General features: G+C 55.2%; 8 protein-coding genes across 8 annotated transcripts; 2 read left to right on the top strand and 6 right to left on the bottom strand.

Annotated features, from left to right (window-relative positions):
• Nucleotides 1-822: 822 nt before the first annotated feature.
• Nucleotides 823-2,094, bottom strand: L226DRAFT_540748 (peptide methionine sulfoxide reductase). The gene is made up of 5 exons (XM_067681937.1): nucleotides 1,845-2,094; nucleotides 1,535-1,780; nucleotides 1,248-1,310; nucleotides 1,101-1,196; nucleotides 823-1,042 (listed from the first exon to the last, which is right to left on the bottom strand). The coding sequence occupies exons 1-5, from the start codon at nucleotides 1,849-1,851 to the stop codon at nucleotides 918-920; spliced, it is 537 nt and encodes a 178-aa protein (XP_067528972.1). The 5' UTR covers nucleotides 1,852-2,094; the 3' UTR covers nucleotides 823-917.
• A 66-nt stretch (nucleotides 2,095-2,160) lies between these two features.
• Nucleotides 2,161-5,288, bottom strand: L226DRAFT_617558 (uncharacterized protein). Its single transcript, XM_067687053.1, has 8 exons — nucleotides 5,228-5,288; nucleotides 4,655-5,175; nucleotides 4,417-4,553; nucleotides 4,260-4,342; nucleotides 4,036-4,198; nucleotides 3,696-3,966; nucleotides 2,952-3,621; nucleotides 2,161-2,879 (listed from the first exon to the last, which is right to left on the bottom strand). Exons 2-8 carry the CDS (start codon nucleotides 4,843-4,845, stop codon nucleotides 2,613-2,615), a joined length of 1,782 nt encoding a protein of 593 aa, XP_067528971.1. The 5' UTR covers nucleotides 4,846-5,175; nucleotides 5,228-5,288; the 3' UTR covers nucleotides 2,161-2,612.
• Nucleotides 5,289-5,839: 551 nt separating this feature from the next.
• Nucleotides 5,840-8,426, bottom strand: L226DRAFT_540746 (uncharacterized protein). Its single transcript, XM_067681936.1, has 9 exons — nucleotides 8,148-8,426; nucleotides 7,991-8,097; nucleotides 7,891-7,940; nucleotides 7,717-7,809; nucleotides 6,797-7,066; nucleotides 6,600-6,743; nucleotides 6,387-6,545; nucleotides 6,148-6,327; nucleotides 5,840-6,089 (listed from the first exon to the last, which is right to left on the bottom strand). Exons 1-9 carry the CDS (start codon nucleotides 8,363-8,365, stop codon nucleotides 5,979-5,981), a joined length of 1,332 nt encoding a protein of 443 aa, XP_067528970.1. The 5' UTR covers nucleotides 8,366-8,426; the 3' UTR covers nucleotides 5,840-5,978.
• Nucleotides 8,427-8,963: 537 nt separating this feature from the next.
• Nucleotides 8,964-10,910, top strand: L226DRAFT_548570 (WD40 repeat-like protein; the record flags this gene model as incomplete). Its single annotated transcript, XM_067682607.1, has 9 exons — nucleotides 8,964-9,112; nucleotides 9,171-9,233; nucleotides 9,288-9,480; nucleotides 9,543-9,625; nucleotides 9,690-9,799; nucleotides 9,864-10,060; nucleotides 10,117-10,341; nucleotides 10,423-10,543; nucleotides 10,612-10,910. The coding sequence occupies 9 exons, from the start codon at nucleotides 8,964-8,966 to the stop codon at nucleotides 10,908-10,910; spliced, it is 1,440 nt and encodes a 479-aa protein (XP_067528969.1).
• A 257-nt stretch (nucleotides 10,911-11,167) lies between these two features.
• Nucleotides 11,168-13,402, bottom strand: L226DRAFT_473545 (cytochrome P450; the record flags this gene model as incomplete). Its single annotated transcript, XM_067676525.1, has 13 exons — nucleotides 11,168-11,255; nucleotides 11,313-11,588; nucleotides 11,643-11,724; nucleotides 11,781-11,803; nucleotides 11,864-12,030; nucleotides 12,080-12,093; nucleotides 12,156-12,273; nucleotides 12,340-12,455; nucleotides 12,516-12,664; nucleotides 12,724-12,912; nucleotides 12,960-12,986; nucleotides 13,049-13,157; nucleotides 13,213-13,402. 13 exons carry the CDS (start codon nucleotides 13,400-13,402, stop codon nucleotides 11,168-11,170), a joined length of 1,548 nt encoding a protein of 515 aa, XP_067528968.1.
• A 674-nt stretch (nucleotides 13,403-14,076) lies between these two features.
• L226DRAFT_548568 (RNB-domain-containing protein) lies at nucleotides 14,077-18,100 on the bottom strand (the record flags this gene model as incomplete). The annotated part of the gene is made up of 18 exons (XM_067682606.1): nucleotides 14,077-14,287; nucleotides 14,357-14,612; nucleotides 14,689-14,857; nucleotides 14,915-15,038; nucleotides 15,100-15,369; nucleotides 15,426-15,532; nucleotides 15,594-15,772; nucleotides 15,824-15,892; nucleotides 15,950-16,371; nucleotides 16,443-16,605; nucleotides 16,655-16,805; nucleotides 16,858-16,947; nucleotides 16,998-17,119; nucleotides 17,172-17,330; nucleotides 17,380-17,435; nucleotides 17,492-17,652; nucleotides 17,778-17,944; nucleotides 18,004-18,100. 18 exons carry the CDS (start codon nucleotides 18,098-18,100, stop codon nucleotides 14,077-14,079), a joined length of 2,973 nt encoding a protein of 990 aa, XP_067528967.1.
• Nucleotides 18,101-18,343: 243 nt separating this feature from the next.
• Nucleotides 18,344-20,708, top strand: L226DRAFT_540744 (phosphoglycerate mutase-like protein). The gene is made up of 10 exons (XM_067681935.1): nucleotides 18,344-18,396; nucleotides 18,460-18,497; nucleotides 18,590-19,035; nucleotides 19,093-19,314; nucleotides 19,370-19,546; nucleotides 19,639-19,804; nucleotides 19,861-19,990; nucleotides 20,049-20,101; nucleotides 20,160-20,338; nucleotides 20,394-20,708. Exons 3-10 carry the CDS (start codon nucleotides 18,727-18,729, stop codon nucleotides 20,544-20,546), a joined length of 1,389 nt encoding a protein of 462 aa, XP_067528966.1. The 5' UTR covers nucleotides 18,344-18,396; nucleotides 18,460-18,497; nucleotides 18,590-18,726; the 3' UTR covers nucleotides 20,547-20,708.
• Nucleotides 20,579-24,862, bottom strand: L226DRAFT_495777 (DUF1620-domain-containing protein). The gene is made up of 12 exons (XM_067677532.1): nucleotides 24,565-24,862; nucleotides 24,447-24,506; nucleotides 23,732-23,990; nucleotides 23,244-23,676; nucleotides 23,088-23,186; nucleotides 22,932-23,036; nucleotides 22,640-22,882; nucleotides 22,243-22,578; nucleotides 21,442-22,187; nucleotides 21,253-21,386; nucleotides 21,035-21,195; nucleotides 20,579-20,972 (listed from the first exon to the last, which is right to left on the bottom strand). The coding sequence occupies exons 1-12, from the start codon at nucleotides 24,797-24,799 to the stop codon at nucleotides 20,733-20,735; spliced, it is 3,051 nt and encodes a 1,016-aa protein (XP_067528965.1). The 5' UTR covers nucleotides 24,800-24,862; the 3' UTR covers nucleotides 20,579-20,732.
• Nucleotides 24,863-24,889: the final 27 nt, after the last annotated feature.

Below are 24,889 nucleotides of genomic sequence, written 5' to 3'. Positions count from 1 at the left end.
CTGCCCATTAGTGTGGTCGTTGGTGCAGATGAACTTGTCATTGTATAGAAGTGTGTGTGCGTTTAGTCCACGATGTAGGTTGGACTTACTATAGCATCGAGGAGGGAACAGGGAGCTTCAGTTAGTCAGTGGTGGATCCTCCCGACCAGAACCCATGTCCAAGGTCTCGCCTACGTGACTGTCAAGCTAGGTCTATTGGTCCTGACCATGAACTCGAACAAGCCAAAACTTGTACGGCCGATCCAGATTGAATATTGAGGGACCGTCTGTCTGCCTTTCAAGCCCAGGTGACGTCGGTGCAAGAACCACCATTCTTGTACTGGATGCCCCCATGGGTGACAGCCAACTGCATGAGTTTCCTGTGCATGACGAACGTTTCCATGCTATATGGATCGAGACAGCGAGGATTACACGGCTTGCTCAGTAGGTATGACGCTCACAGAAGCACGGAATGTGTAGAGAGGCACGGGCCCGCCAACCTCTTCTAGGACTAGACCGTGGAGAGTGGCGGTGCCGCGGGGAAGACTGAAGGACATTATACATTCCCGATACGGGTAGGTATCGGGATTGAGTACTCGTATGGAAGAGCGCAGACTCATCGCCGAATGTGCGGTTGAAGGATATGACGTTCATGCTGAAAATTTGCATGGTCGATAGCCGGCTGTGTCAGTTCTCCGTACATAGCACGGTGACGAAGAGAATAAGAAGACCTTCGGTGGTGGCGAATGTCAGGAATCGGTAGGCAGCATAGCGTGGTGCGACCAAGAGGCACATAACTTGATGTCTCCGGGGTCGATGCATGGCTGCATGCACACTCGCAGTCGCGCGTTCGAATTTATAGATATGCATTTCTCGAATATCGTACAATGCGTACACACCTCTGGAGCTACACAATCACCGAAAATCCGCGTGCTATATCACCAGTGAATACGGTGAGTCGGGCACTGGTACCCAGTCGGGTTCTTGTACAAGTACTTCTGGTGATACTCCTCGGCATCCCACCATGGACCTGCAGGGATGATCTCCGTCACAATCTTCTTGCCTGAGAGTCGATCTGTCAGCGAGCAGCTCCCCTAGGAGAAGGGAAGGCAGATACGCACCTATAGGGTCGAAGTGCTTCTTCTGAACCTCCTCCGTGACGCGCTTCGCGATCTCGAGCTGCTCGGGCGTGTGGTAGAAGATGGCGGAGCGGTACTCTGAATACAAGACATGAATCTGGAGGCGAGTTGAAAGCCTATGGGACTTACGGGTTCCAGTATCAGCACCCTGCCGGTTCACAGTCGTGGGGTCATGTGTGCGGTAGAAGAACTCTGTTCCGGGAGGGGTCACTTAAGCATCGACATATCCTGCGAGCAAACCTCGACCCGTGACCCGATCCACACCGTGCGAGCCAGCACTACTGTCACAGTCATGACAATGTCGATAGGTGCCAGCCTGTCACCATATGTATGGCAGAAGCGTCCTGCAGGCGATCTTCATCCATCGCCCGGCAGGTAAAGGGTGCACGCGTGGTGTAATAAGGGACGACACGCACCAACGAGCTCATCGTACTTCACGATGCTAGGGTCAAACTCAATCCGCACGGCCTCTGCATGATCTGTGCTCCCAGAACACACGGTCCTGTAGTCCGGGTTCGTCGCGTCCTCCTTTCCGCCCGTGTATCCGACCGCGGTCTTGAGGATGCCCTTGTTCTCCTTGGGCGGGAAGTGCTTCAGGAATATATGTTCGACGCCCCAGAAGCATCCAGATGCGAAGGTGGCGACCTCCGGTGTGCCGTTTCCTACGGAATATGGGTCCCGGTGTGAGCACTTCTCAGAGGTCACCGCGGCTTCGAGAGCGCGTACCTGACATAGTTGCCGTAAATGCCGCTGAGCTGATACCTCGAGAAAGACTTGGAGAGCGGAGAAAGGGAGAGACAATTGCTGAGAGACGGTTCAACATGCAGGCAGCGGGGTAAAGAGTTGAAGAAGACAGTCGCGTTCATCCTGCGTCAGCATAACGCAAGACCACGTGATGTCGGGATAGGTAAGCCTGTTGCTATTCATGTTATCCACGACCTCGACAACCAGGCAGACGGTGAGCAAGCAAGCAAGGGCAGTGTCGGAGATGAGTGTGAAAGGAGAAAGAGATCAGTCGGTGGGTGCAATTCCGAGCATGGGCGCCTCCACTTGATTTCCATGTCTCAGATCGTAGTCCGACATTGGCAGTTAGCCACAAATTGCTCAATCACTACTTGCGCGCGATATGGCCCCAATAGCATGCGCATCATGGCCTGATTGGGGTCTTCGCGAACAACTCGCCCGAACTCTTGTATGGGACCAAGACTACGGCCACTTACTGGACTCCTAACAGCACATCATAAAAAGCGCTGCACTAATGTACATGGAACAACAGCAGCGAACGAGCAAGCGTATGTCACAAGAAACAGCGGGCAAAGCCGAGGACAGGCAGAAGCTATCAAACGCATCCGGAGCTCAAGTCCCAAGTGATAGCACAGACAACGATCAGCAAAGAAAGCACAACACATACCCATCGCCCCAGAGCCAGACCCTCATGCCACACGCGCGCCAGGATCATGTCCCAGCGCTGACGTCCCCCACAGACACCCCCAGCTAGAGGAATTGCGTGGGGTCTCGCCACTCAGCCTCCACGCACCCATAACAGTCGAGCCAGTCCCGCGCGTTGTACTGCGTGCGCCCCTTCGGCCACTCGTGTAGCTGCACCTTCCCGCCGACCTTGCTGACGGTGTAGTACTCGTCGTCCACACGGGCGACCTGCACCATCGGAAACCCCTGCTCGATCACGCTCGTCGCGTCGTCGACATGGAAGTGCGACAGGCCGATGTACCTCAGCTGTGGGGGCAAACCGGCGCGCAATTGCTGCGGCACGATATTACGGGCACGGATGGACGTTAGCATAGGTGCGACATGGTAGAAATGGGTCGCACGCACCGAGACGAACTCGAGGGTGTTGACGGGCGTCAGGGCCTGGAGGGACAGTGACTGCACCCCTCGTGGAACTAACCACATCGCCACTGGAGGAGCCACGTCTTTTGGCAATGTTGCCGTCAAGCTCCGCAGACTCGTCAACGACGGCAGCACGCCCCACACCGTCGCATCATACCCCAACCGCTTCAGCGCCCAGTCGGCACTTGGCACCGTCAGCTCCAAGCTCCTCAGTGCTGTCCGTCCCTTCAGAAACTCCGAGATCGCAGGGAACAAATCCTGATCGTTGACGCGGTAACCCATGAGCGAGAAGGCGAAGTGATGCAGGAAGGGCACCGCGTTGTGGAACTCTCTGAACTGCGTCGACGCCGAGCACTCCAGGATGCATTCCAATCGCAGCGACTCCAGCTGGTGGCCATTCGACAGGATCTCCGCAAACGCTCGCGAGTCGGCAGGGAAGATGCCCTGGAAGTCGAGATTCGTGAGGTTGCGAATTGAGATCGCATCAGTCGGGAAGGCCCAATTTGGATTATGGAGGGAGAGATAGCGGATGGAGGGCTTGTTCTGGACGAGGAAGTCATAGACCTGTGTCGTCGCACCTCCCGTCGAGTGGTAGGAAAATTGCATAACATGCTTGAAGCGCGGGAACCGCAGTTCGCCCGTGCCATCGGATGGCCTGGGTGCGCCGAGACGGCAGCCGCATCAGCATTGCTCCCGCCTAAGTCAGGCACTGGGAAGAGAGGAACGTACATGAGCGATAGTCCGGTCATACGGTGGCTGATGGTCTCCAGGATGCGAAGGAAGGAAAGCATGTCTTTCCACCGCATCGCACAGTGGACGTTGCGTAAGTTGGTCAGCTTTGGGAGGGCATTGGACAGCATCCCCGTGTGGAAGGTGATCGGGAACGTCTCGCGACCAGGCACGAAGACACGGAGGGTCTTGACGTGGCTCGCAAAGGTTGCATCGGTGATGATGCGTGTTAGGATGTCCGCGCTGCGCTGGGACTCCCGCTTTTCTGATGCTGGGTGCGAGGGCAGCAGAACATCAACACCATCGCCCGTTTAATCAGTACCTCCGGTTGCTAACTCACCAAGGTGGAGGTCAATTCTCTGGAACAGCAGCTCACTTGCGATCCTGGAAAGAACATGGGGCACACGAAGGAGCGACTTGAGGTCTCGAGGCGGCAGCCACAGCGCGATCTCGCGCCATATTTCTGTCGAGAAACCTGGGGTTGTGTGGGGCTGAACCAGTGGCTGTCGATGGGGCATGAGCAGAGCGATGGGAAGAGGGAGCTATAACAACCGGCATGCGCACCTTGCCCGGGTTGACGACGTGCTGGGCCATGAGTGCCGAAGCTTCTGGGTTGTCCGGCTGCAGTTCGAGCGCTGCCAGGATGTCTGCGGGACAGAGGAAAGAGCCGGCGAGGTGAGTAAAAGGGCGCGCCGATCCGCCTAGAACAGCCTGGACCGACCTTGCTGTGCGCCGACGTGCAGTCCAGCCGCCAGTCTGGCCTTCGCCCGCATCAGGCGCGCCTTCGCAGCATTTGTCGGGGACAATTTCGAGATCGAGAGGCAGGACTGAACCGCGTTCTCTATGAGCGTTCTCGAGCTGCCACGACGCAGCGCGTAAACGGCACATGGTATGTATAAGACGCATGCATGAACGGAATCAGACACGAGCACGGGGCTTAAGAGTAAGGTATTACCGACCGGTCAAGTTCTAGATGGCCCATGGCATACAGGAGGACGTCTGTCTTCTGCTCGTCCGAGAGACAGGTTGTCACGTCCCGGATGCTGGCGTCGAGGATTTTCGGGTTGAAGACGTTCATGGACCGAGTGCCAGGTGCGGGAGACGAAGATGAGGAGCTGCGCCCCAGGCCTGGGTGGGCTCGATGGTGCATCCTGGCAGCTCAAATGTGTGCAGCGGATATGATTTTGATGCACTGTTGCGTTCCACGACCCAATCCGTGGCTACACGCTAGCTGTGTCACCGACGTCGCCTAAACGCTGGCCGGCGGTCTAGGCTGTTCGCAGGCCTACAAATACGAGATTTGGCCGATCTTGATCCAGGACGGTGGCGAAACAGATCCAAATCTTGCCCCAGAGAGTGCAGAGTGCACGGCGAGGTGTCGCGTCGTCGTGTGAGAGGTCAAAGGAGCGTGCGGGGCGCGACGGCTTGATTTCAACAAGACTGCTGCCGACTTCAAGCCGCGTGATTTCCGCCCTTCGGCCTGCTCGAATTACACATACGCTCTCCCCGAATTGGAAGATGCGTGAACTCACCAACGACGACAAAACTCCTGAGCGTGAGTTTTGTGGCTACAGCACCCGTGTCAAGCGCAGGAAGAGAGCGGAGATACGGAATTCATGCGACGGATCAAGTTTTGGGCACTAAGGCTTGGGAAGAAACTACTATATATGGAAAAAGGTCTAGGCTCCCACTGGGTCGAGGACGTCGTTTTCGCAGAATGCCACATTTCTGGGGTTACCCCAAGAGGATACTCTGAATGAGCCATAGTCCACCATTACCTTGAGAGAGTGGTGCACCTTTGATGCCACACCAGGTCAGGAGTCATCCGACACGCGATCAGTTATGTTGGGATTAAAGAGGGAAACCCATCCACGATTATCCACCCCCCAGGAGGTAGCGAACCACCTAGTTTGTTGAATGGTTATCTGGTTGTATGGCTCACGGTGGTTAGAACCTCTGATGTCAGATGTGGCGTAGGATCGCGATCAAAGTTGTTTGATATAGGCGCCCACCACCTGGGGCAGTTGCCACTCGGCGACTTCCGTCAATATCAAACACGGATACCTGCATGTAGGCCAGCTTCATCTATGAAACTTGACGTACCAATGGGTGGTGGTTTGTTGGTACAGCTCGACGAAGTGCCAGACGGCAAATGATAGTGATGGCAATTCGATCAAAATACACACATAATGCTACATGGATGCAATGCACACTGTGACGACTCTAGCAGCGAACGAAAGACAGAACACGAGCTGCTAGTAGGATTTGCGACATATATCAAACTCACGAGAATGCGACATCCTCCGCCCACCCGTGTCCGCCCATGCTCATGCCTAGCGGGAACATGTCCTCGTCGACGGCTCCCCAGCCTGCGTCATCCTTCGCCTTCATCGCCTTCAATCCCCCGATCAGTTAGTCAAATAAGTGGAGTAAGAAGATAAGTACAACGAACCTTGGTCAAGTACTCCTTGCTGGCATTCATGTAGCGCTCGACCTGGAGCAGCTCCTGGCTCGTCTGCTGCGCCTCGACAAGCATCTTGTCGAGCTGCTCCTTCGTGAACTGCGGGATCGGGTCGGCGAATGTCACCGTCCCGTCCGCGGAGATGCTTGCATTGATCTCGCCCGAGTCAATCTGGGATGGAGATCAGATCGTCCGCCATCAGCTAGAGAGAGATACGCGGGGTAGCGCACCATGGATAGAATGATCTCTCGGACCTCCTCTGGGCTATCGATCCCGACCTCCTTCCCGATGTCGGCGAGCCCAAGCGTGAGGTACGTCGCGGTCAACTTCTTGATGAGCCAAACGGGTGCACGATCGATCGCCTGGTTGATCAGACCGAGGTTACGTTCCTGGCGAGCGACGGTTAAGTCTAACTGTGAAGATCACATTGATGCAGTACTTACCTGTTGGAATAAGTCATGCTCTTTCGTTACAAGCGTGCGGAGGCTGTTGATCTGCATGGGGTATTGCTTCAACAGACTCGCGTAGGGCGTTGCCTTGAACATCCTTGAGATTGCAGGCAGAGTGTACTTTGGAAGAGGTGCAATCTGGGTGCAATCGCGTCAGGTCCAAGAACGCTAGGACGCGGACCCCCACGTACCTCTCCATACTGGATGAGTTGTACAAGGACAAGCTTCTTGTACACCTCTAGCTGAATCGCCGCAGGGGCTTGAGCAGGTGCGCTGACGCAGATCTCGAAGAACTCCTCCGCCTTGTGCCATTGCTTGAGAGCGGCAAGAGCCATCCCGCCTGCATAGTGGTACACAAGGTTGTCGTTGTAATGAAGGTCGGAGAGGGTGGTGTCGACTTGCGTGATCGGCACTGATAGGACTGGTAACGCAGCGGTGAAGTGGCGTGTTGACACACATAACTGCAGAATTATGTCAGTATTGTGTCCTACGAATGGGTCGCACGCCCGAGCAGATTCATGATACGGAGAGTATGATTGATACCTTCTCCACCTCAGACCCCTGAGCAGGACGTCCTCTCGAACAACACTCATGGTCTTCACGCCTCGCTCCCTTCATAGCGTCGCACGCGTCCTCGACAGGAAGCGACGTGACTCTACGTGACAAGACACAAGAGGGGTGAGGCGGCGTACTCTGTCAACCATGAAAGTAGACGGGACTCTGGACGCAGTGCCCTTTAACACGGCAACTGAAGGGAAGTGGAATTGGGCCAGATCTTCGACGACAACTGTGTCTCAGATTGTAGGACATATGGACGAGGCAAAAGGAAGTAGTACGACGCTCGCAGCATGAGCTTGGCTGCTAGCCAAGAGATGGCGCTCAATTCGACAAGGTCTCTGACAACGATGGCGTGTGCCCCATCGTGGTGGTCTTCCTGGGCGATCCAGCCTTAGTTGGTGACCATCCTTGCACCGTGCGTCCGAACGCCAAACGGAATGGAAGGATGCCTGACCGTCCCAGTCGTCTATGAACGCAGCCCTCACGGAATCATCATATGTCTTGACATCTGGCTCGTTGATGGTATGGAGAAGACATAGTATGGTGTGCTAACCTTCAAGAAGATATGATGTAGTGTTGTGAGGTAGGATAGGTGCGGAGGGTATCGTGTGACAAGGCTGAACAATGGCGAGAGGGCATACTTGGCCTAAGAAACACAGTGATCAGCTCATATCATTCGCGCATCCAATGGATCATGACTCGAGGAGGATGAGGACAAGAAACTCACGTTGTTTGATGATTCCGACGCGCGTACGATTCCTCGAGCGAGTAGGGTTACTGACATACGTGAGCGCCACTAAGCACAATGATGGTATATTGAGACATACCGCGATCTGGCGCACATCGTGCTTGCTTGGGGTCAAAGTTGCTGCAGAAGCTCTCAATCACAGCCAACGAGGGGGTCGCCCCGACTGGTGAATTCAATCGCGCAGAACTGTGGCGCAGTTTGCTCAAGCTCTTTCGAGGCATATACGACGAACTTACAGAATGTAGAGATATCCCAGTGTGTTCCTCGATGGATCCAATAGAGCTAAGGGATCCTGTCCGCCTGCAAAAGTGCTTGCTAGGATGGTTTCTCTCGATTCTTTCGGCGCGAAGGAGTTGAGGTATGCTTTCAAGGTTGATGGGTTGTTACTGCTTGTGATGTGCTGCACAACATCATCCAGAGAGGCAAGTCCATGTGACGAAGATCCAACGTTCATGGTTGTAGTATAGCGCGTCCACGACGGATAGGGGATCGGGGAGGTCGTGGTCAATGGCGAGGACGACGCGTCTTAACCGCTCGTGTATGCGGGATCCAACGCCCAGATAGACGCCTTTATCTAATCTTATCTATGCCTGGCCATGTCAGTACCTAAGTCACGGTCGTCGCGGTAGTAACTTGTACCTTCAGTTCGATTCCTCCTCAGTACAGGTGTGTGAATTACTGCTCTTGTTCGTGTACATCTCCAGGAACACTGAGACAAAATGTTCTCGGCAAGGGCTACTCTTTGACCCTGCGCTGGAATCTGCCACATGCTGACTTCATCCATTTTCCAGTCCTCGTCCTCGATTAGCCACAAACTTAGCTTAGTTCAGACACTGGGGTACATAGGTATGCACTGAAACTTCGTCATATTTTGACCTCTTGGATTGACTTGTTGCACGAGATTAGCACCTTCTAGTGGTTGTACTGGTGTTCAAGTTCTAGTCCAAGTCAGAGGCTCAGAGTGAGAAAGTGAGGAGGAGCCTTACTAGTCCAGTGGATAACGTAGCCTTCAGTCAAGAGGGCCTCGCTGAGACCGAAGTACACAGTTTGCTATGGACCCCAACACCACCCCGGTAACCGGAACATGGTCGCCGCCCGTGTACAACATGACTGCATCACCCAAACTATTGTCCTCGTCACGAGTTCAAGAAGGACGATCTGAAGCGAACGATCCGAGTATTTTCCCTCGCCTGGCCAGATGGTACCCTTCATCTCATCCTGTAACTGCGTTCTGATCTGCATGTATCTCTCTCACGCAGGTGTCCCGATGGCTCGGTAGCACTTGCCCAGTGCGAAGACGGGACCTTCAGATATCCAGAGCTGTGAGCCATATGGTTATGTTCCCACCGCGCCCAAATATTCTGAGCGAATTTTAGCCCTACGGAACTCCTCGGTATTTCTGTCGACGCCACGCCTCTTCCGCTTCTTTCAAGGAGACTTACGCAATCTTCTCCCATTCTCGACTACACGTGGTACCCCAGTGCGACCATCCGGGACCCCGCCTCCTTCTGCTTTGTGGCGTCCGTCCGAGAATGTCCAGTCAAGCTACTCGACGCATTTGATGGGCGGGTATGGTTTTCCAAATTTATCTTCGCTATTTGTGGACCCCTCACCATTTTGGCATATCACAGCTCCGGGCCTCATATCGCATCGTGGATCACCGTGAACGGCAGATTGCGCCTCACAGCGTGGCCTTTAATACTGGCGCAAACCGGTATGTCGTTTCCCGTTCCATGTGCCTACATTTACGTGACAGGACTGTGCCTTCGTGGCGTCAGACTTTACTGCGGCTTTGAGGATGCGATAGAAGTCTTCGACATCCATCGCCCCGGCGAAGGCATGCGCCTCCATACCTCACCTTCGAAGAAGAGCCGCGATGGATTGAAAGGTTCTCCCGCCCTTCTGACATCCATGCGACGAACACACACGCTCAGCTTGATGCTTATCGGCAGGAATCATATCGGCACTTGCATTCACCCCGGACATGTCATCAGACCTTTATGCTGCGGGCTCGTTCAGTCCCTCCGCCCCTTCTTCGTCCAATGTTGCGATCTTCTCCGAGTCAAACGGAGAGGTCCCCGTCATGTTCCTTGGAGCTGAGGGTCAGCAGGCTGGAGCAGGGTATGGGGTCCGGGCTAGCGTTTCGCAGGTATGACTTGCAATCCGCATCCGCGATAAGCGTCCGAGCGCTGAGAAGGTCACCAGTTGATGTTCAATCCCGCACGACCATACCTGCTCTATGCCTCGTTCCGACGGATGGAGCCTATCTACTGCTGGGATCTGCGTGGAGACATCACCCGTCCAGTAGACATATACACCACGCACTTCCCGACGGCCCCGGTCGACGGGAAGGTTCGCAGGACGTCGACGAACCAACGACTGCGCTTCGATATTGATTACGGCGGGAAATGGTTGGCCGTTGGGGGCGAGGTCCGTCCCCCCTTCCTTGCTACTGAATTCTGTACACGAGGTACTGACATGGGCCCCACGCGTGCGCATGTACGCGGTCAGGACGGCGGCATTTCCGTCTTCGATTTAACTGCGCGGACGGGAACGGTTGAGGGTGAGAACGACTCCTATACAGATTCAACGCCGCGAAACATGCCCATCATGCAATACAACGGCCATCATGGTACGTGGCCACGGCCGCTGAATCATCCCGTGTCCTGTGATTAGCCTCGTTGTCTGACGTCCACGTAGACGCGGTGGGGTCGGTTGCGTTTCACCCGCTGCGCCCATTGCTGCTCTCGGTGTCAGGATCGCGTCACTTCGACCGCTCCAAACACGCGACGAGCGATGCATCGGAAGAAGAGTCTGAATCCGAGGACCAAGACGAGAATAGCCGGCGCGTCCAGGACGATCTCTCGGACGAGCGAGATCAAGCAGAATCGGCAAGGATCACAATTAACCGCCAGAGACTTCAACCAATCTCCCACGATTCGTCCGTCAAACTATGGGGCTTCGGAATTGGTACAGGTGATGAGTCAGAGAGAACATGAGAGGAGACGTCGCAACTATGAAGAGAGTATTGGTATACGACGTACTACTTTACACTGGCTCGGTATACGTGAGCGAAGCAGAGCAGAACCAGAGCGCTTTGTACACAATGATAATCGAGAGCAAAGGTGCAGCATGCGCGAGGAGAGGGGCAAAGCAAGAACCAGGACATGAGAGCAGCAGGGAAATGGAAAGTCGGACAGAGACGCTGGGTTAGTTTGGACAGAAAGGAACGAAGAGACGATGATGCGTCGCGAACTCAGTCGCACGCTTGAAGGCCGGCGTATATGAGCTTGGCGGTATTCTCGGAGCGCGTCTTGAAAACGCATTGGAAAGATTTCGGGTAGCTGTCCACGAGCGCGTTAGTGCGCGAAGGCCGCTCGGAGACTAGACTAGCCACTCACGTAACGAGACCACTGATGTATTCCCCACTAGGTTCGATAACCTTACCATCCTCGTCGACAGGCTTGGCCAAATCGAAGGTGGTCAGGGTGGAAGCAATACCGATCCAGATAGACGCAGCGGCAAGGTGACGCCCTGGGCAGATCCTCCTGCCAAACCCGAATGCTGCGAGCTCAGCGTCACGCATCTCTTCGCGCAGACTGCCGTCCTCGTTCAGCCAGCGTTCCGGGATGAACTCCTCGGGTTCGTAGAACATCCTCTCATCGTGGAGCATTGCCCTGAGCATCCAATTCATTAGTCACGGCATATACGAGCAAGCTTCGCTCCCCTACCAAGAGTTACCAACGACGATGGAGCCAGCAGGAAGGTGGTAGCCGTTGTAGACGTCGTCAGATGTGAGCCGGTGAGGAACAGCTGCGATGTATATCGTTATGAGCTGTTTCTAGGACGGGGGAAGAGATCGTGCATACCTAGAGGGGTAACGGGACGCCATCTGCAAGGAAGGTGGTCAGGAAGGAAGGAGGGCGGGTGATGCCGTCGAGGCCTGACTCACCTGAGCACCTCCTTCACAAGTGCGGTCACATACGGAATGGAGGGTTCATCGGAGAAGTCGGGTAAGCGGTCTCGGCCGATGACGCGATCGACCTCTGCCTGAGCTTTGCGTTGAATCTCAGGATAGAGCAGCATGGCGAGGAAGAAGGAACCCAGAGCGGATACGGTCTGCGAAGGGGATAAGTACCACAATGTGGTGATAGCGGAAGAGACCTACAGTATCAGAACCACCTTCAGGTACAAGGAACAGTCAGCATCATCGTATATGGCAGAGGAAAGACACGGTCATCTACCAGTGTATGCCGCAGCTGCAACACCGCTGAACACCGTCTCCTTGCGCTGCTTGTCTTCGCTATCGTCAGCCTCGCTGAGGAGAGACAAGATCATTGACGGGGTGGCCCTGCCCTCTGCCTGCACGAAAGCTTCAATTTCCAGACAACTTTCACACAAGGCCCCGCTTCGAGGATTTAAGCTCACCATCGCCTTCCTAACCGCCTTGAACGGGCGCTCTACCATCGCGTCGGTGGCTTTCTTCCACTCGGCTGCCTGCCGTTTGAATGTGGCTCCAGGAAGCCAGGAAGGGATGTGCTTCACTATTGAAATTCGTCGGTTCTTTGATCTGCCTTTCGAGAACGAAGAGGTGTGGAGCTCACGGATGGGAATGTAATCCACGAGGTACGCGCCGGCGTTACCAGCCATCGACATCGCATGCAGTGCAGTTTCGGCTGTAGCGATGTATGGATCGTTCTTCGGTTGCACGTCGATGCCATAGGCGACTCCGAGGATGAGAGATCCTGCCATGCTGGTGCGCCCCGGGAATCAAACTCGCGCCGGCGACCAGAAGATGAAACAAACACGTACTGCCGAAGATGCACCATGAAATCGTCTGGTGACTCGAGAAGCCGACGGAGAAGCTCTCGCGCGACCTTGAGCTCCCGCGGACGGTAGTTCTTGGTTGCGTTCGGGTGGAAGTATTGATGGAAGACCCGGCGGCGTTCCCGCCAGCTCTCACCGTAACCCATGAACACGAAGTGCCAGTCACAGCCGACCCTATGGTGCGTCAGTGATGAACTTACGAGAGGGCTCGGCTGACGTACAACTCATTTAACATCGGCATGCGGGTCCTGGTGCGTGTTTCGCAGTTAACGATTACCGCGGACGGCGTGTGCATGGAACCTGAGCGCACCTGTCTGAGTAGAGCGATGACTTCTTCTCGAAAAGCTCGTGCGCTGCTTGAGCGGAATTGACGACGATAACAGGAGTTCCAGCGAGGTTGAGGTAGATGACATCGGAGCCTGTATAGATGTCATCGTCAGACGATCCCTGCCATGATGGACGCAATAAACACACGGCATTCTCGGCTCCATCGGGCGTATGCCAGCCATTCAAACTCCTTGGGGACGTCGAGGATATTCCCTAGGAGAGGAAGGCCTTTGGGACCGGGGGGTAGAGACTGCCTTCTCTTATTGAGAGAGACGACTACGACGAGAATGAGGGTAGGGACGAGAGCCGCAAGCCAAGGATCGAATGTGGCAGCCATTGTAGCGAGGTCGGGCGGACTGACGAGCTCCAACTCCGTGTTCCTTGGCCTATTTATCCGGGTGGAGGATTTGTTCCCCGTGTACTCCTTCATAACTTCATATCCGGGACAGTTCTTCGCGAACGAGCGACGATTCCACGCTCGCTACTGGAACGTGGTTCAGCTGGAGAATGTTTACGAGAAGATACGGTCCAAACAGGTGGGTCCGCACACGGGGTCTATAGAGTTCCTGCGTATAGCCCCCACGTTTCATCGTTAAGGAAGGCACCAACTGGTGCATAATTGTGAGGTAAACGGTGTGAAAAATAGCACTAGACCTCTCGTGTAATTGCCGTCCAAGCTTTGCCTTTGCTGTCACCGCCAGATCTCCTGGGGGATTGTCACCAATAGGTTGGCGAGCGCAGGCCGGAGATCCCCAGGCTATCCGCTTCCGGAAGCCAGCCACGGCGGCTCTATTCCGAACCTGCGGACTTCATTCCCAGGCTCGAGGGCCACTATGCGAGGCGAGAAGGCGACACACGAGAGTGAAAAGCCGGGGCCCGATCGGAGGTGGGCCCGTCTCGGTTTCGCTTCCTGTTCTTGGGGTCGCAATACAGATATGTATATGAAACGCACGAGTATGACGGTGTATGTAACTATTGCACGTACTGAGCAACCAACATGCCAACCTGACCTCACAGACGGCGTGAATCAATGGGTTTTGATAAATACATGACGACGCGCCCGCGTTGCGTGTTTTTGTCTTGCTCAACCTCTACCGTCACCTGGACCTTGTCGAATACCGAGATCGTTACGTCGTGGTCTTCCGCAGGGGCAGTTATAGTGTAGTTGTCCGCATCGAACTGGATCTCGCGCTTGAAAGTCACGAGGCCTTCGATACCCAATCTAACGAGGAAGGTTACGATTACGACATCCTTCTCGCCCCCAAACCTGGCACAAGCAAGGTTCACGTACCTGGAAACGAAGACGCCCAGACCATTCCTGAACGTTCGAATCACGAATGCGTCCTCGAGCACTGTCCCCTTCTCGCTGCGGGCTTTCAAGGCGAGGCCAACGTAGAATTCGATGCTTGCCCTGCTTGCCATCTGGGCCATTCGATGGCGTTTGTTCACGACTTCAAGGACCCGTTCAACGTGGGATTTCGAATGCAGGCTGGCGTGCAAGGGCGAATAGCCGATGGACGCCGCAAGTTGACGATGCGCCAAGACGTCTTCATTGGGTGGGGCGCCGGTAGGGGGCTCTAGTGAGCTCCCTGCACAAGCGACCTAACTAGAAGTGCCACTTACCAGCATAGCGTCTGATCGGACTGGTGAAGTGTGTGTAGATAGGACTGGCCAGTCCATAATGGCCAAACGTATCCCGGGCCACACTTCCGGAACAGAAGTACTCCGCAGACAGCATGCATCGCGTAGCCATGATGCGGACCAACGTATTGAATGCGGGTTCGTTGGGGTCCTGCAGGAGCAGGGTGAGCGCGGAGCGGAAAAGAGGGGTTCTATCAGGCATGCTCACCACACATTTGTCGAGCGACGCGGCGAGTGCGCCCGAACTGGAAACGTCAAGTGTCATCCCCTTCCGCTTCTTGAGAATGTCCTGCAGCTTCTCAAAGTTGGTCCGGGGCGGGGGCAGGTGCCGTCTATCGGCGAAACCTGAGCATCGGCTACTGACTAGCTTGGGAACATCGAGAGTGGACGAACCTGAGGACTGCCGTCTGTGGGAAAGTCTCCTGAATCTTCCGCGCGACGCTGATGTTGGCGAGGAGCATGAACTCCTCCACCAGGCTGTTCGTCTCACGCAGCTCCTTCTGCTCCACATCTACGGGGTCGGACGATTCAGAGCTGTCAAGTTGGATTTTGACTTCGGGGGAAGCTAGATTCAGTGCGCCTGCTGCCATCCTGCCCGCCTTCAGCTTCCGAGCCAGATCATTAAGAAGTCGAATGCTCTCCGTCAGTTCGTCGGAGAGCTTCCTGCCAAAGTGATAAGCAATCGGCCTATCTCACGCAGGCAATGGCAGTTCACGCACGGGTCGTCCTTGCGAATTTGAGCCTCCTCGTACGTAAAAGCGGATTTGGACGCAATCACGGATTTTGTAAAGCGGACGTTCACGATCTCGGCTTCAGGAGACAATTCCTATGAGAGGCAATTTCAGCACCCCAGATGTGAAATACGAGTTTCTGGGATGACGACGAACCCAGATGACTGAGAAGGCTAGGCGTTCCACGTGAGGACGAAGGGAGCAAAGGTTCGTGCCCAGAAGAGCGGGTAACATATCGATCCGCTTGTCCACCAAGTACACGGTTGTCCCACGAGCAGCGGCTTCGTGATCCATTGGCGTGTCAGGATGGACAAAGTGCGAGACGTCGGCGATGTCTACCTCACCCATCAGTGCGCGGAAGTGCAAGGGTAAGTGAAGGAACTCACGGACACCAGCCTCGACATTGCCGTTAGGGAGTCGACGCGCATGCAGTGCATCGTCGATGTCCTGGCAGCCTGGACCAAAGAGCTTCAGTGCGTCACGTCCACGACTATCGCTTCTGCGCCACACACCTGGTGGATCGATGCTACATATGATTAGGTCCCTCAAATCTTCCCTATCCCTCCAGTCCGAATGAGTGGAGCTTTTCGGGGGGACTACCCATTTATCCCCTTCGGGGGGAAGGCAGTCGAGAATGGCCTTCCCGAACGGCCGGTATGGCACATCAAACTCAAGAAGTAGCGACTCTTGCTCTGCCTCCTTGCTCTGAACCTTACCGAGGGCGCGGACGAAGTGCCCCTCCGGGTAGCGCGACGTCCTTTCCCATCGATCAATGGTCACCAGGATCTTCTGCCCAATAAGCGCTGGAGCCTGTCTAGTTCGCAAGCGGATCCGCGGCAAAAGACGGGACACCGGGGTCGCGAAGACAGTCTGTTGAGACAGGGACGTGGGGTTCGTCGACGTCAGGGAGGTGCTGTCGATATGACACACGTATCTGCGGTGAGACGTAACGGAAGTGTGAATAACGTGCTCAACAGAGTAGAGATTAGAACAAAAAACACGGACGATCGCCAGTTTCGCTTGATGATACCGACTACGCGACCGGTGGGCTGCTTGCTAGAAGCGGCTTGCTTTGCCGCTTCGGCATTGAGCACCTTCCGCTCTGCGAGGACCTCGTCATCTTCACCCTCGTCCTCCGAGTCTTCTGCGTCATCATTCTTCAGAGTAGCTAAGGAAGACTAAGTTACCAAATGCCCGTAGTATCTGATCACACTAACCTTCCTGGTCCACGACCTCGTCGGCGGGCGCCTTCCATTCCTTCTCATCGAATACCTCGACGGCAACGATGTCTCCTTGAACAGCCCGGTTCATGTTCTCACGACCAGCAAGCAGGACCGGCTTGTCGAAGGCGGGGACAAGAACGCTCCCCTGCAACATGCTAAATGACCCGCTACGAGATGAGTATGATATCGCGACTTACCTCAAGATAGTTGTATTGATTGGCATTGAAGTGCCCTTGGTGGAGTTGCCCCGACTTCACTCCCGCAAGCAGAGTTGCCGTCGGAAGGTACTGAACACCAGTCAGGTTAGGGTTTCAAACCCAGCAACGGACAATCTTACCTCCGGGTAGAGTGCTTGGCGAATGGCCATGGCGGCGGTCGGCTCGATGGTATCCGAACCCGACGCAGACAAGAGGTCGAGCAATTGGCTCGAGTTCTTGTATCCTTCAATATATTTGCGCACTGGAACAGCTATGTGAGCTCACAGCAAAAGCAGCGAAGGCCTGAGACGCACCGGAAACGCAGGGGAGGCCTTCTTTCTCTGCCTTCTGACGGTTAGCGACGTCATCTGTGAGTAGGACGACAGCTGGCTGTGGCGGCCTTGACTGGCCACGAATAGCCGGACGCGAGAGTTCGAGGTGGCTCTTGTACCAAGCAGTTGCCTTGCGGATGCCTTGACGATACTTCAGCGAGAATCTCACTGGAATGTACACTCAAAGTACCTCTGTCGTTGCGGTCGTTCGGCGACTCTCCATCCTCGCGAATCACAGCTGTTTCCCTAGGCCCTCGCACTTCGGTACTCATGGCATATGTTTGTTCGAAGGTCTCACTTACGAGCGATACTCGTTATAGAACACCCAGACTTTCTTCTCGTCTGCTTTCACCAGCGCCTTCAGCCGGTTGTACAGAGGCAGTGACCGATGTCGGACCTCTTCCAGCACGGTCTGAAGGAGCACAATGGGAGGGTCGAATAAAGGTGATTCCATTAAATCCATCTGAGTGGACAAGGTGAAGGTTAATGGGAGGAAGATCGCGAGCAGGACGTTGAGGGAGGTGGGACGATCATGAAAAGGAGAAGCACGGCTATAGACACCGGGATATGGAATCTGTGAAGACTGACCTGCGATAGGAAGACATTGGTGTCTGGAAGCAGAAAGTGCCCGTTCGGAAATGAAGGGTGTTCTAACAATCCGGAGGATGGCAGCACGCTTTCCTGCTCGCTCGCGCAGACCTGGCAGCTATGAATACCGCAGGACACGTCGTCGCGTAGATATCGTTCTCGAAGGACTAGTTCACGCACTCGTACTTAGCATCCTCCATACTATGCACGACCGGACAGTACTCGCCTTTTATGACCTTTCCCCTTGCCGTTTTCTTGAAAAACTTCCGTTGCGTCACCACAGCCTCCGTCCTAGGACGTTTCCTAACAGTAATCTCCACCATGGTTATTTGAGACGAGAGTGAAGTCGGCGAGGAGGAGGTAGGAGGAAAACGAGGAGTGCTACAGACCAGCACTCCGAAGAAGACGGCTTCTCAGTTGAGGCGGAGTTCAAATATATCAATGCTGATTGTTTATGTAGCTAATTTATCAGCCGTTATGTAGCTAGTATGCAGGCTGAGTCCTTCTTACTGAACTTGAACACCTCGACTCTTCAACTTGCTTTGACAAGGCCTGGCTTGACGAACCGCATTTCGCGCTATTTCGCGTGGTGGCATTGAAGATTGTCAACAAACCAACCACCAGTACTTCAGTAGCGTTCTTCCAACCCTAGACTTCTATTTTGCTGATGAGAATCCCTTCGTTGGACTTGCAGTCGGCGCACGACTAGGAAAATCCCAGGTAAGTACTCCAGAGCGGGACTGGAATTACCCACATCTGTATCGACACACTACTTGCCTTTTTTTTTTTTTTTGCTTTGTTGGTACCATCAGACGTTGAATCGCGTACTCGTTACCTCTGATCATGCCGGCCAAAAGTCGCAGTCGTATTGCCAACAGTTACGACACCTGATCAACAGCTGACTATCTAGCTTTCAAGGCAAGCACGTTCGTCCATCAAGCCATATAAGATGCTCTGCTTCGTGTCTCCACAGGTCGCCCCAGCAGCCTTCGATGCCATGGACTCCTACCTCGTGTTACTCCTGCGTATCCCGGTTCTCTGTTATCTCGCGAGTTTCGTCATCGGCGGCGACACAGACCCAGGTTCTCTATCTTCCGCAGATGGCGTCTACAATTCGTCGTTCACGCCGTCCAACCTCCCTTGGAACACATACAACTACTGCAATGCCCCTCATGTGAATGCTAAACACTATTCCCTCCCTGCAAACGCATCGCACCCGAAGCTGGTGTATATGAACGCCGTCATACGTCACCACAAGGTTTGTCGACGGAGATAGACTTGACGACTGGTGCGGCTGATGAGCATGTATTGATAGCGGTCGCCAGACAATCTCTATCCGGAGGAGAACGAGCTCAACTCGGTCCCGTGGGACTGCTCAGACTTCTCGCAATTCAGCTATGGCGGAAGTGGATCGCATGTATTTCATGAAACCACCAGCCCGTCCTGGCACCCGTTTCTCTCGCAGATCTGGACCGGATCCTGTGACACCGGTCAGCTCACCAAGGGAGGCTTCGATGACGCTACCGCGCACGGCAAGGTATGCTTGGGCACCCCTTGAGCGTGCTGCCTCCCTGACCAAAACGCCGTGTCAGGACTTCTGGTCGGTCTATGGCCGCAAGCTGGGCTTCCTGACCTCGGTCAACGAGAAGGACATCTTCATACGCACGTCCACCGAGACGAGGACCTTTCAGGTCGCCAGCGGGTTTCTCACTGGCATGGACCCTGCGACCACTGCAAGGTCATTCCCGGTCACCACTCAACCTTCACCCGTGAGTCGAGCCCCCGGCACTTTGCAGGATTACTCTAGATACTGCCTCAGTTCATCTCGTATGCTGATGACGTCCGCCGTGCCCTCTTGTAGATAGACTCCATCGTTCCTTCCTACTCTTGCCCGGCGGCAGACGCGATTCGCGACGCCTACCAATCGGTGCCTGCATGGACGGACCATTTAGACGCAAATGCCGACCTGAAGGCCAGGCTCGACGCCACGCTCGGCACCGCCAACCGTTCAGATTGGGCCTCTTGGTGTGAGTTACCGAGACACGACCCTTTCCCCCAACAGCGCTAACGGAATAGCCCACAGACGATCACTTCTTCGACACGTTCACCTCGCGCACATGCCACGGCCATCCGCTTCCCTGCAACTCAACTGGCGCCTGCGTCTCGGAGGCCGATGCGGCGAAGGTGGTCGCAATCGGTGACTGGGAGTACAAGTGCGTTTCCCAGCCAAGTCGCCGGTAGTATTCCTGGCATGCTCACCCATTGGCGCAGCTATATCTGGAACGCGGCTGACAATGCGATGGCGTACAACCAGCTGACGTTCGGTACGCCGCTCTCGCACCGACCTCGCGGTCCGTTGTGCTAACGCCGATTCGCACACAGGGGTGTTCATCCAGGAGCTCGCTCAGAACTTCAAGCTCTTCCGCTCTGGGGGCGATCCGTACAAGCTCCGCTTCTACGTCGGACACGACGGGTCGATGATACGCCTTGCGGCGCTACTGGGCTTGGGAAAAGTCTCCCCTCTGCGCTGGCCCGCTATGGGCTCGGAGATTGTTATGGAGGTGCGAAGCGGATAGCTGTTGCTTGGTTCGCGGTCAACTGATCATACACTGCTAGGTCTGGCAAACGAAGCAGGACGAAAAGTTTGTGCGTGTTATCCATGAGGGAACGCCCGTATCTGGCCTCGAGTGGATACCGTTGGACACTTTCATCAGCTCGCTCGAAAGCCAGGTCCCAGCTCACATATTCGAGCTGTGCAACGGCAGCTGAGCGCGAATACAGTGTACAGTGACACATGAAGGGCGGCAGGTTGGCGAGGGTGACCATACCGTATGATATGCTTGGACACAGTCTTAGATAGACCAAACACATCGAGACCAGCGCAAATCAAAGCATCATGACGCGGATAATTTAACAAGAAATCTCTACTACGTAACGCCAACATCCGGACAATGGTCAATTGTACCACCTCTCCCGGAGTCGCTTCCTGGCAACAATCGGCTTCACGATCGCAATAGCCAACGCGAGGCCTGCAATCGTGACCACCAACTGAGCCTTGTTGAAGCTCTCGCTAAGGACATCGAACGTATTCGATGGGGCGACACGCGTGAAGAAGAGGTCCAAGCCATAGGCGAAGACCAGCGACGTCGACTCGAGCAGTGCGGGTGACGTTATTATTCGCCGTGTCTTCGCAACCTACGTCGGTACAGAGGTCATGAGCAAGGTCCACAGGCACCCAATTCAGATGGGGTACGTACTTGGTAGTTGTGCGAGAGGACGCGCTTCGGGTCGTCGGGGAGAACAGGGTCGTACTGAATAAGCCACTCCTCCGCCTCTTCAGCGGTTGGTTTTTGCCTCGGCCTCCTGGGGTCAAGGAATCGACGTGGGAAGGATTGGATCTGGTTGTTCTCGTTCGCGACTAAGATTGCGGATAAATTTCAGTGTGATGCCTCAACAGCAGGAAGAGAAGACCTACCGATAATGTCCTTGACGGAGATGCCGTAACTCGTCGACGTCGGGGTAAGGGTGCGAATACCGCGAGGGAAGATGTACGCCTGCTCGTACACGCTAACCGCCGTGGTCTCGTTCGAGAGCGATGACATCTCGGAACTGCGTCGGATACAATCAGCTGGTGCCTTGTGCGGCGGAGACAAGGGATTCGCACCTTCTCCGTTTATCGTCGACACCATAACCTTCGTAGAGCTCTACCGACACCACGCGGTAGCCCTTGGCATGGTTCACGCCCACCTCGTTATCGTAATAATGGTACACGAGCCAGTTCTCGACCAGTGCAGCCTTCACGTCACATGCTCCTGCGACCGAGGGGAGAACGGCGTGGTAGATCACAGTTCCCTTGGCACCATCGACCAGATAGATGGAGCAAGTGGAGGACTCTGAGAGGGGGGCCGTCGATGGGGGTCCGGTCACTACTCCAACTAGGTTAGGGTTGAGGTACTTGTAGAGCGTAGTACGATTGCCCAGCACCTTCCCGAAGGACGCGACGGGATCTGACGGTCGCACGAATATCGCACGAATGTCCTCGGAGGGCGGGAAGGGTAGCGACCACGTCGGGTATGCGATGTGCTTCCCAGTGAACTCGACGGTCTTGGGGATCTGATGTCCCGTGAGCCGGCGCTGTCCGGGGGGTCCAGTCCTCAGCGGGATGCGGACGGACGGCAAGATCTTCTCGAGCGCCTGCATCGTCTCGTCGTTGTTCGGGTAGACATTCACCTGAAGGAACTCGTCAAGGCACACGACCGCACGGCCAGACGCGGTGCGCAGCAGGAACGCCTCCACGAGTGGGCCGGACACGATGTCCTCGCCTTGTAAGACGTCAACGCTCTGCGATTTGTCCCGCGCATCGTCACCTGTCAGGGCGTCCACATGGAAGAGAACGGTATCAACAAGGCCCTGCGGAGATAGCTTGTGAGATACGGTGCAGGGAAGCGGTCGGGTCGTAACTCACATTGTTTGCCTTCCGCTGTGTGACAAGGACAACCTGAGGCGAGTCCCCGTCGTTCACGGTCCGCGTAACGAACATCTTCGCTGGAATGATGTGGCCACCAACTTGGGCGGCCCATCCGAGGCCAAAGACACGGCTCCACAGGATTTCGCCGTTGGCAGAATCGATCCCATACAGCTTGCCGTGCGACGTGGCGGCTACAATAACCTTCCGGAACCCAAATGCATCCCGAGACAACGGCTCGGTCGTGTTGGCGGGAGGAGCGACCGACGAGCTGACAGAGGCGTACGATCCGGTCACGAACCGGCGGATGAAGTTGACGGCATACTGCGGGAAGTCCTGCACAAGCGAGATCTCAGCACAGGAGCAACGCAATCTCCACGGATGCCGCAGTGCATACCTGCGCGTCGAGAAGCTGCCGGGCGACCCGGGCACCGAACGTTTCCTGGTCGCTCTCGGAGTGCGACGCGATCTTCCGTTCAGGAAGCTCGACCAGCTCGGCGACCCAGATGTCGGCCAGACCTTCCTCACGTGTCCATTGAAGTTGATCCTGCTGCCACATCTGCACTGCGCCGGTGGACGTCGTAAGCGCAAGCCGAGCAAGGACCCTATACGGTTCCGGGTTGGCAGCTTCCACGGCAACCTGAGGGACAACGTCAGTAATTAAGCGGTAACAAGCTTGGAGGCCGTACGTGTGTGATGATACCGTGTTCTCCAGTCTTGAACGGGAACGTGAAGCCTGTCACAAGACCTTTGCCCTCCGCGAGATGAGCGGCGAAGACATGCGCGGACGCTAGCTGTAAGAGTCATCAGAATGGGCGCCGAATGTGGTGCACGAAGCAACGCACCTTCAATGTGTGCATCCAGAACACGCGTGCGATGTACGGGAAGCCGTCCACATCAATACCTCCGGAGTATATCGATCCGGTGCGTTGAGGAGATGTAGCCTATAGCAAAGGGGATCAGCCCCGCGTATCTGACAGCCTAGACGAGTGTGTACCTACCGAGTCGGAGAACTCCCAGATTACCTTCAGACCCTCAGGAGTAAGTTTAATCACCCGACCAGATCCGTCGTCCTTGATGGCAACGAACTGCCCATACTCAGATAGACCGACGTCTTCTATGTTCTTGTAGACGGCACCCTTCACTACGGAGGACTTCGATTTGAGGCCAGGAGTAAGCGGGAAGGCCTTGATCGCGCCCTCCTCCAACCAGACGATTTGAGGGTTGGTTTCAGGTTGCTTGACGTCACTGAGAACCAGTAGTTCAGAGAGACCGGAGGTGATGCGGGAAGGAATATCTCCTGAGTTGATGAGCTCGCCCGTCTCTGGAGAGAGAGACGTAATATGCAGCGTGTACGAGGCGAAAGACTTGGTTAGGCCGAGGAGATAAACGGTCGAGGGTGCGACAAGGATCTTCGAATAGATCACAGAAGACCTGTAATGAACAGAATGAGTGATCTCAACCTCGCCACCACTCGGAGGGTCCTCACGTTTGGTCTGGAGCTGTCCAACCCCAACTGACTTCCCCCGTTCGACGACTGAGTCTACGGAGGGTGTGTCCGTTAGTGAGCACGAAGATATCCTTCTCCTTCTCTTCGGATCCGAAGGCAACGGCAATTCCTAACGACCCAGGCTCTTGAAGAAGGCCCGCGGTGGGGTCGTGTAGACGAGTCTCGGATAGCAGATGACCAGCGGTGGAGTCGAAGATACGGAAGTAAGCACCGCCAGGGCCAGATAGCGCGACCACAACTGTGGGTTATGTTAGCACACAACAAGCCGGACAGTATATCAGAGAAGGGATGCTGAGGGACGCAATTTGGCAATGAATCGCCCGAAAGCGCTCATAAAGGAAGCGTCGTACTCGTACCCTCTCGACGTAGATATTCCTGCCTATCTCAAGCTACAGTCATGGCCAGTGCGAAGGCGCCAGACAATGCAGGAATGCAGACGAAATGAGCGAATGGGCGACACCAGGGCAACCTTGCATCAGGCGCACACGGCTCGATACCAATTGCCTAGCAGGTAGGCGAAGTTGCTTTCGCAAAAAGGATACATATTTACGATGCGCGGGGCGTCTGTCCCTAACTGCGATGCAGCAGCTGCTGAACTCGGAGTAGGGGAGCAACGCGGCGGTACCGTCATCGGCAAGGCCGTGTGTGTAGGCACAGGGACAACGAGAACATGGGCGCGATACCAAACACTCACCATCCTTGTCTTTCCGGAACGCAAGAATGTTATCCTCATCCTCGAATAGGTGTCGCCATGCTATCCTTGACCGTTCCTGTCTCAGCTGGGCGAATGTAGGTGACAGACTGCGACTCACCAAGCGACCCATTGACCGAATGGTATGCAGCAAGCACATTGCTCTGTGTCGCGCTCAGGATCATACTACTCGACTGCCCATCTTGGTGCTTGCTCCTGTGGAAGACCGGGGACGTAGATTCGGAGAGGAGGAGCGGTACGCCAGCGAACGGTTTGTGCCAGTCGGTTACTCCAACCTCATATGAGTGTAGAGCCCGAGCGCATGCAGCCAAAAGACAGAGAGTGAAGAGCCTCATTAAGGCCGTCGTCGCCCGACGGGATGGAGGGTGTTGGAGAGCGACTTCAAGTCGTGCAGCGTGTACCCTCCACGACGCGCTGGACGCGCG

This window comes from Lentinus tigrinus, assembly GCF_003813185.1.
Source record: "Lentinus tigrinus ALCF2SS1-7 unplaced genomic scaffold L226scaffold_64, whole genome shotgun sequence".
Taxonomy (NCBI): domain Eukaryota; kingdom Fungi; phylum Basidiomycota; class Agaricomycetes; order Polyporales; family Polyporaceae; genus Lentinus; species Lentinus tigrinus.
Note: the sequence above shows the minus strand (reverse complement) of the source record. Positions and strands in the feature narration are given on the sequence as shown.

Excerpts from the sequence above, each read along its gene's own strand:
- L226DRAFT_540748 (XM_067681937.1), bottom strand. Across the intron at positions 1,197-1,247 it reads GGGTGCTGATACTGGAACCC|AGTACCGCTCCGCCATCTTC; the intron begins GTAAGTCCCATA and ends TCTTGTATTCAG. Across the intron at positions 1,043-1,100 it reads GAAGCACTTCGACCCTATAG|GCAAGAAGATTGTGACGGAG; the intron begins GTGCGTATCTGC and ends ATCGACTCTCAG.
- L226DRAFT_617558 (XM_067687053.1), bottom strand. The coding sequence starts at position 4,845 with ATGCACCATCGAGCCCACCCAGGCCTGGGGCGCAGCTCCTCATCTTCG. Across the intron at positions 4,554-4,654 it reads GGCCATCTAGAACTTGACCG|CTCGAGAACGCTCATAGAGA; the intron begins GTCGGTAATACC and ends GCGTCGTGGCAG. Across the intron at positions 2,880-2,951 it reads ACACCCTCGAGTTCGTCTCG|CAATTGCGCGCCGGTTTGCC; the intron begins GTGCGTGCGACC and ends ATCGTGCCGCAG.
- L226DRAFT_540746 (XM_067681936.1), bottom strand. The coding sequence starts at position 8,365 with ATGAACGTTGGATCTTCGTCACATGGACTTGCCTCTCTGGATGATGTT. Across the intron at positions 6,744-6,796 it reads AACTCATCCAGTATGGAGAG|ATTGCACCTCTTCCAAAGTA; the intron begins GTACGTGGGGGT and ends GATTGCACCCAG. Across the intron at positions 6,328-6,386 it reads GAGAGATCATTCTATCCATG|ATTGACTCGGGCGAGATCAA; the intron begins GTGCGCTACCCC and ends TCTCCATCCCAG.
- L226DRAFT_540744 (XM_067681935.1), top strand. The coding sequence starts at position 18,727 with ATGCTCTGCTTCGTGTCTCCACAGGTCGCCCCAGCAGCCTTCGATGCC. Across the intron at positions 19,036-19,092 it reads CCGTCATACGTCACCACAAG|CGGTCGCCAGACAATCTCTA; the intron begins GTTTGTCGACGG and ends ATGTATTGATAG. Across the intron at positions 19,547-19,638 it reads TCACCACTCAACCTTCACCC|ATAGACTCCATCGTTCCTTC; the intron begins GTGAGTCGAGCC and ends GCCCTCTTGTAG.
- L226DRAFT_495777 (XM_067677532.1), bottom strand. The coding sequence starts at position 24,799 with ATGAGGCTCTTCACTCTCTGTCTTTTGGCTGCATGCGCTCGGGCTCTA. Across the intron at positions 22,883-22,931 it reads AACACGGTATCATCACACAC|GTTGCCGTGGAAGCTGCCAA; the intron begins GTACGGCCTCCA and ends GTTGTCCCTCAG. Across the intron at positions 21,196-21,252 it reads CTCCGTCAAGGACATTATCG|TCGCGAACGAGAACAACCAG; the intron begins GTAGGTCTTCTC and ends CCGCAATCTTAG.